General features: G+C 35.4%; 1 protein-coding gene across 1 annotated transcript; it reads right to left on the reverse strand.

The window, feature by feature from the left end:
• Positions 1-1,920: 1,920 nt before the first annotated feature.
• LOC133857212 (transcription factor UNE12-like) lies at positions 1,921-7,663 on the reverse strand. The gene is made up of 6 exons (XM_062292391.1): positions 7,144-7,663; positions 5,749-5,868; positions 5,490-5,555; positions 3,834-3,899; positions 2,715-2,792; positions 1,921-2,614 (listed from the first exon to the last, which is right to left on the reverse strand). Exons 1-6 carry the CDS (start codon positions 7,465-7,467, stop codon positions 2,384-2,386), a joined length of 885 nt encoding a protein of 294 aa, XP_062148375.1. The 5' UTR covers positions 7,468-7,663; the 3' UTR covers positions 1,921-2,383.
• Positions 7,664-8,992: the final 1,329 nt, after the last annotated feature.

An 8,992-nucleotide genomic window follows, 5' to 3' on the forward strand; every position in this document is an offset into this window, starting at 1 on the left:
TAATTTTACTAAATTTATTGTGTGGATATGTTAAAAAAAAAAAAAAAAAATTATTGTAAAATTTACGAAAGAAAAAATAATATATAAATTAGAAGGGGAAAAAAAAAAAAGGAAAGGAAGAAGAAAATCACAGAAAATAAAAACAAAAAAAATACTAATCATATATTACATAAAGCCATAAAGACATTCATTAACTTCTGTTTTCTTACAAAGGAAATAAAATCTAGAAAGAAATCCTTATGTTTAATACGGCAGAGTAAAGATTTGAAGAATCCTGTAAGCCTCCCGCTTCTGCCTTTTGAATAATGAGAGTGATAATAATAAATTAATAATAATACAATACCTGAGTTTTTACTGAAATTTGAGAGGGATTCATTTCCTACAAAACGGTGTCAGAGGCGATGAGTCAAACTAAATTCTCAAGTAGCGTTTGTTTCCATTGAAACAAAAAAAATTTACTGTGTTTTTTGTATAGAACGATTTTGTAAATGAAAAAAGACACACAATCATAATCTTTTTTTTTTTTTTTGAGAAACACAATCATAATCGTTGTGCTTTAAGGTAAATGGCTGAGAGTGCAGTAAATATTTTTTATTTGCATAGTTTTATTTGAAGTTTAGACGCACATTTGACAGTTTAAAACTTCAAACGTCTTTTTATTTTTTTTTTATTTTTTTATTTTTTTTAAAAGAAGTGAGTAAATACTCAAATCTGCGCTCCACAAATTTTAAACAATTCATAAATCATCGCTACACAAAAGCTCTGTAATCATACATACATACATATATTAAAATAAGTGAAAAAGTTGATGCATAATATTAAACACTGCAAAGATCAAAAAGCAGAACATTATTCGCAGGAACACAACAAAACACTGATTAAAAAAAACATAAAATCGTATATATATATATACTCTAATAAAATACAAATGATCCCCACAAATCTACATAGAGAGACCCTTTTGGTTGATCAGATATGAAGACGAACTCCAAGGGGCGGTAGATAGTTCTGAATTTTGTACAGATAACAATTTTGTAAAGGGTTCTGATTTTGAGAGTGCAATAACCAGTTATAGTTATTATGAAACACTACGTTTTAGTTTTGAATAATGATTCAATGCCACTTAAATATACAACTTTTCACCACCTTGCCTATGTGGCAAGGTGGTCTCTCACTACTTTTTGAGTTTTTTTTATTTTTTAAAAATAAATTAAGGTGAGAGACCACCTTGCCACATAGACAAAGTGGTGAAAAGTTGTATATTTAGATGGTAGTGAATCATTACTCTTTAGTTTTAGTTAGTTTGTAAGAAAAAATAACTAAAGCATAATGAGTTGGCTACCACATGTTTAACACCAAAATAGGGTTCAGTTTTTTTTTTTAGAGAAAAAATAGGGATTCAGTTTTTATTTAAGATGCAAATAGGGATTGAATTTACTATCACATTTTAACACAAATTTAAACTCACCGTTTAACTTAAAATGAACACTTAGAATCATTTTAAAATGCCACTTGTTATATATATATATGATAAGATAATTGTGGAATAAAAATATGATTTATAGTATTACTAATACGAGTATTCCCAAATCCAATAACTTAAGTTTTGAAAAAGGCTAGAAATTATATTTTTCCCCCACAATTATTCTAGAATCAGTCTTTGTTAAAAAAGAAAAAAAAGATCAGCCAAACCAACACATTTGCATTGTGAGATAGTTGTAAAAAAAAAAAAAAAAAAAAATTTCAGAAGTTTCTAACATTTCTCCCACTCAATCAAATAAATTGAATAGGAAAAAAAAGAAGAAAAAAGTCCTATTTCGTCTCGCCATTATGATTTTGGGCTTGTTGCTTAGAAAGTTAGGTGACATTCTAGACAATGGGAGGAAAATAAAATAAAAAAAAATAAAAAAGAAGAGTGCGTGAAACACATTAACGCAATTCCGCGCTTTATATGAGTTACAGATATACAAATGAAACATACTCTTATCTCCTTCCGAGAAGGTCCCACAACCCACTACAAAAAAATGAGAGCCCCCACTACAAAGTGCTTCCATCATATTCCACTATCCCCACCATTTATTTACACAAAAGAAGAGAGCATATCGAGTGAGCTTTGACAATTCTTCACCTTTACTCGAAACCTGGCAAGAAACGGAGGGCCTGCTTGCATTTTTTAGGGCATTGACATCAAACCCTGTTTTGACAAAAGCTAAAAGGATGGAAAAAAGCAACAACTATGGCATCTGACTTTGATTGCAATTTGAACCCAGGGGAACAACTAAATTTGTGGGTGTGAGGGACCAAGAGGAGAGAGCATATATAATGAGTTTCCGATGGGACCCAATGGAACAAGTTTACCCCTTTCCTGAGGTGGTCTATCAGTCTATGAAGGGGGATTACTTTCAGGCTTAACAATACTAGAGGTGTCTGGTGGCTGTGTCTGGTAAATGGCTGATGCCAATGAGATGGGCATGATGCAAAGAGCCTTTGATTGAAGGAACTGCATGGCTGCCCCTACGTTTTCTTCCATAAGCTTAGCCACCTGTCGTTCTGTCCCATCGTTCGACCACTTCTCCCATGCCGGTTGGTTTCTTCCGCCATCACTTCCTTCTTCCTACAATGCAAACAAAAGAAGCAAGAGAGTCCGCTAAGGGCACTGGAAAAAAAATTATTAAGAAACCCGCAAACACTACATAATTGTTCATATTTATAACCTCAACTGATGATAGTGGGATGTCTGTTACAAGTGGTGCCACTGCACCAGCTCCGCCCAATCTACTCATGCTCAAAACCTGTAAAGTAGATAAATAGACCATTGATAAAAAGAAACACCTAATACAAATTTATAAGGTCACAATTATCCAATCCCCGCCCCTTTTCAACTACAGGGGCATACACTACCTAATTAATCATTGAAAACTCCACCCTTCAATAACATTGTTTAAACAAAATTGACCCAAAGTCTATTATTAATCATGCAATGTTTATTTTAAAGGCATACTGGGCTGTTCAAATCTGCCCTTTGAAGAGGAAGTAGTAACCTTCCTTTGTGTGCATTATACAACAGTGAAAATCAATCTTTCTGTGAATTTAGACCTCCAAGGACTTCTTCCTTCTTTTGCCTTTTTTTTTTTTTTTTTTTTTTTGGGGAAATTAAGATCGTAGCACCCTGTTGTTTGGTCCATTTTCACTTCACCATCCACTGATTTCGAAAGTGTCTCTCCCCACCCCCCCCAACCCCACAAGGTTTTTTCCATCGGTCAAGATAGATGGAAATAATTTTGGCTGTCTGAGAGTGCCTGTCGTCTGCATATTTTGTCTATCTTAAACCCAAAACTTGGGAAACCTCAGGGAAAGTTAAATGGCACATTCCAAATGACAAGTTGTCAAGGAAATGGGTCAAACCATGGGGTACCAAAGTAACATCCCCTATGTGTTATTAGAGTGAAAAGCACCACTTTATAAAGATAGTATCAAATAGATTCGCATTGTAAAATGTTTAGCATAAGTGAAAATATGCATTGGAAATAAATATCATTGGTCAGGAAAGTAAATAAAATTCTAACACAACATAATTTCAGATGATGCTTGAAGAATTAGCATAAGGCAATAGATAAATTAAAACTCAAACAATTTTCAACAGAGAAAAGAGTACTTAAAAGAAAGTCATAACATAATCACCGAAGCTTGTCTTGTCAAGTTAGCACATGTATTAAGAGATATGCAACCTTTGCATTAGGACATCATTATCACTTGGGCCTGATATAAGTACGTCATCAACTAGACAGCTGCATAAGAAAAATCGAATTTATAAGAAGCATAGATTACTTTACCTTTACTTGAAGCCTTAGGAACTTCACATAATCGACAATTTCATCGAGCATGGCGGCTCTATCCGTCTAAAGTAAGGAAAAGAAAAGAAAAACTCTAGTTAAACAAAAGAAGAGTTGAATGTCATGATCAATGAAATAAACTTTCAGTTGACTACTTCACATCAGAAGAAGTCCTCAGCCCACATAATAAACCATAAAACCAGCTTTTCAACCATCGCTTCGAAATCCTTTATATATTCAGACTAAAAGGGTATAACATCCGGAGAAATCCCCACTTTTTTTTTCTTTGATGGGCAAGTCAAATCCACTTTTGGGTCTTGAACTTACAACTTCACTTTACCCCATTATTCCAGGGGGAAAGCCCAATGTATTATCAATATTATTGCTTAAAAGCTCCTGGTCACTCTAACTTAATATACCAGTAACTTCAAGTGTAACACGAGTTGAATGGAAACAAGCAGTCAGGAAATGCTGGGATTTTCAAGTGCAAGCTAATAATACTCTGGAGTGGCTGTTCCCGTGAATCCACTTAATTTTTTACTTGACAAAGCTCCACGAAGTTGCAAAGAGAATATACAAGAAAATGATTGTTTCAGAAAACCTAGTTGTTCTAAAGTTAAGAATGACTAAGAACCTTAATTTTTGAGTTTCAATAATGCATATTGGTAAATAACCGTAAGGAAGGACTGTAATATCTTTGAATGTATTATTGCATTATGACATTATATACATCTTTTTTGAGATCTCATCCTTCCTTCTGCCTTGGCCGATAAAGTTTCTTAACATGAATCTACAACTAATTCATTTTATACAGGAAATTAAACAGAAGCAAGAAATATTTCACAAAATTCCAAACTCACTTCTGCTCAGACATATCATTTTGAAGCCCAAAACTACCTCTGTATTAAATGGAAACAAAATGAAAAAAAAAAAACTAACCAGGTATGACAGCAGGCCAACAAATAAATAAATAAATGAAAGGTGAAAAATATTGCATACTTTAGAGGCTTAATCCCCCTGGGATTATTTATAAACTAAAATTCCTAGAGCGACATATCATATCAGCAATAGGCCCAATATGGTGAAGATAGGAAGAAGGGGCAAGTATTCAGAACGACCCAAGAATGTTGAATGTTTTTATCCACTATTTCTTCGTATCTATACATATTTAACCAGATTTCATTCTATGAGACATGTACATGTCACCAACAAACATTTGTGCCTTTTATGGGTAACAAGATAGCTACCTTAATTAAGATGGAGCACTAAATCTCATACCGGCTAAAAAATAATCCAAACCTTTTCCCTCTTTTCTCCTAGTTAACCTATTTTACAACTAACTCAATTCTTCTTTTGTAAAAATAAGTGAAACCAATCCCACAATATTGTCATACATGCACAAACTGTACCAATTGACATTTTTTTGGGAAGAAAATCATGTAAATACTCAAAAGCATATTTTAGAGAGCAATTGTAGGTCCCAACTTCTCTCAAAAAGAAATAATACTGGTTTAGCAAGGAAGAAATCCAGGCTTCTTTCCCTTTATATTCTCTCTCCTTATTTAATTTTGCAAACATGAGAACAACTCCCCTTTCTTTTCCACGAGGAAAGAGTTTCAGCATGAGTGATGAAGAACATAAAAGCAAGTTACTGACCTTGTTGACGCTAGGAACCAATTCCTGCAATGCCCTGATTCTTTCGGCTATTCTTTCCCTCCGCAACTGTACCAGAAAGGTGAAATCAATGCTCACTTGACAGGGAAAGTAGAAAGACCTTAAAAATAGATTAAACCCAAGAATACAATTGGTAGCTCCAAAATAAGTATTTAAGTTACCATGATTAGCAGCATGGTTTGTGTCCTTATAAATTTTGTTTGTTGTTCTCTTCCATAAATCATATGAATATCAAGCTTACCCGCTCAGCTATGCTGTGTGGGTCTGTGGCCTGACCTCGTCTAGCCCGCACCCTTGGGCGCATTGCTGGTGGATGTGGTGCTGCAGCAACAGTGGTGGGCATTGGTTGGCCGTGGAAAACCTGCAAAGGATCACGATTTCATGACCACAGACAACACTTACAAGAGTAAACTAACCAACTCCACCTGCATCTCCACCCCAGTTCCACCACACCTAAAAAGAGACAAAAATATAAATCTGAAGGACAGGGAGAGACTGAAGTGTCCCAGTGCTGAAATGCAAAATTAAATGCCTGAAGTTTCACTTCTGTTGAACCAGTTTTGGATTACAATAACCCTTCATTTCCTTCTTTCTTTGCTTTTTTTTTTCTTTCCCTCTCCTTTCGAGGAAGTGAATTAGACTTCTAAGATAATCAAACTTCTAAGTTAAATATTTTGTTGGATACTTCTCAAAGCTAGGATCTAGAGGACAAATGGCTGGACACTCCAAACTCTACAAAACTATACCCATCTTTGATGTCAATAAGAATCAGGAAGCCACTTGAAATTATCCTAACACCTTATTAAGAAGCTACAAAGTAGTTCACAAATCTCGTGAATATGGTCTTACTTCTTACAAGGAAAGAACTATTTCCAATCTCGGACTCCTACTTGCAGTACCGACAAAACCATTCATTAATTACTCTCCACCATCAATCATGACCACAGTAATTAGAATCCTGCTCTGAAACCACACCCACAAACCATTATTTTTTACATGGCTTCTATACTTCATTATGCTTTTTGTATAATATTTCTTACTAACCTTTTCTTTGAAAAAAAAAAATAAATAACAAGAGACGCCCTCACATGCAACCTTGTTTTTGACTTCTTGTCCAATATAAAAAGTTGAATCTCACACAGTTTATTACAAACCCAACCCCCAATAAGGTTCCCGGTGTCTTTTTCTTCTTCTTGTCTCCCCAGCTATTAAACAAAACAACAACTCAAATTCACAGAATTTATCGGGATTCACAGAATTTATCCCCGACAGTCCTCCTCTTCTCTGAGTACAACAGATTATCACTCCACTAAAAAACAAGCGGACCCATAAAGAAAGAAAGAAAAAAAAAAAAAAAAATTATGACCGGTTGCTTGCTGAGAAAATTTAGGAAAAGAAATGAAAATTACAAATTTTAACCAGAGACTTCTTCTTCTTCTTCTTCTTTCTTTTTTTTTTAAAAAAAAAAAAATTAATAACCAGAGTACAACCATTCAGCTTTGTTTCAATTACCACCCTTTCATGACTCAAAAACAACAGAAATAATAATACATATTAAAAAAACCCACTTTTCTAGTCAAATTCCGCCTGTTTCCCACCAACCAAACAGCTTTAAAGGCAAAAGAAAGTATCTTACATTTTTCATAGAAGCAGCTCTACCGTCAACGAGGTCGTCGCGAAAGCGCTTGCCGCCACTCCCGGAGGCCTCCTCGGGCTTCATGAACCCTCCCTTTCCCTGCTCCAAACTCAGCCCCAGCGGGAAGACCTGCCCGTGGAAGCCACCGGAGGCGTCGCCGGAGGCGAGCTGAAGCATCATGTGCGGCGGGGCGCCGGAGGGCAATCCGGAGTCGTGGACTCCAGGCAAGCCGGTATCGGCCGAAGCGAAGGTCGGGATGCCTAGAAAATGGTCTAGGAAATCGTCGTTGGTGGTGGCTTCGGACGACGGGGGGTTGTTCGCCATGAGCGAGCTAGGCGTACGAACTTAGTTGGAACGGACTCGGCCGAGTGGACGTGAGTTTTGCTGACGTGTCAGGGGTTTCAAAGAGCATCTACCTATGCAAACACACAGAGACACAGAGAGAGAGAGAGAGAGAGAGAGGTTTCAGAGTCTTTTGCTTTGCTTTTTTTTCTGCTCGGTGTGTACTGAAGGAGACGAAAAGAGGGGGGGGGCGGCTTTATCCTGCTTAAAATTCTGCACCTTTATCTAAAAGGGCCTCTGTTTCTACAATATTACATGTCTAAAGCCCTTTTCTTTTGTTTCCTTTACTTTTTATTGCTAATTGCTTGGTGTGGTTAACGGCGTCGTTTTGGAGCACCCTGACCTGCCGACTGCCACCCAGATGCTCAGCTTCGTCCATTGGTCCAAGAAAGTCGGCCTACTTTATTAGCTAACGAATGTTTTCCCTTTTTTTTATATATATAAAAAAAAAAAAGATATTTAAAACTTTTGAATTTGGAAGCCTCAATTGATTTTTAAATATATATGCAGTCAAAAGATGTCAAGAAACACTTAAGTGGGATAGTGACACTAAACCAGGCGATTCAAGTTAGTGATGGATTGGGTTAGAGACTTATTAGAGATAGTTATTAGTTAATGTTAATTATGTAATATTTACCTTTATTTGATTTTTAGTATGGATCATTCTTAAGTAGTGATGGCAGGGGCAAAGCCCTGGCCTCCTTAATTGGTTTTAATTTAATATATATATATAGGCTTGGCCTCTCATTAATATTTAATTATTTAGACCGAATTAAGTGTTGGCTACCAGCTAGTATGGCCATTTGACTATGTTTGCTATTTGTTTTTATTTTATTTTATCCGATCAATTTTGATAGAGTATTATGTTATAATATATCGAGAGCATGACCTTCAATTGACAGAATAGGATTAGGCTTAGGCTTAGGTGCTATAAAATAATAGTAAAAATAAATAAAGGTATCTATGTCGTAGTTATTTTAAGGATTTAGATTTAATTTTAAGTGTTTTATAACAAAGAGAAAAAAAATAAAAATCAAGTTCGAACCCTTAAGCCTAATCCTTTAAGGAAAAAAATAATGCCAGATGCAAGGTCGTTAATAATTTTAAAAAGAGTAATAATTTACTACCACCTAAATATACAACTTTTCACGTAGTCTTTCACCTTAATTTATTTTTAAAAAATAATAAAACTTAAAAAGTAGTGGGAACCACCTTGCCACATAAGTAAGGTGGTGAAAAGTTATATCTTTAGGTGATATCGAATCGTTACTCTTTTAAAAATATATCTGAAAAACATAGAGTATACCAAAAAGACATGGAAGTGATATTTACAAATTACATCAACGATCAACCTCACGAGACCGTGATTGCAGCTGCATATCACGGGGTCGCAGACGACTCACTGTCACGGGCACGTTTGATATTATATTCAACCTGCTTAAACACCATTGTCGAATGTTGTTAAGGTGAGGACACGACATAAATATGGAAAGAGCATTAGATGCCA

Source organism: Alnus glutinosa, chromosome 14 (genome assembly GCF_958979055.1).
Source record: "Alnus glutinosa chromosome 14, dhAlnGlut1.1, whole genome shotgun sequence".
Taxonomy (NCBI): Eukaryota; Viridiplantae; Streptophyta; class Magnoliopsida; order Fagales; family Betulaceae; genus Alnus; species Alnus glutinosa.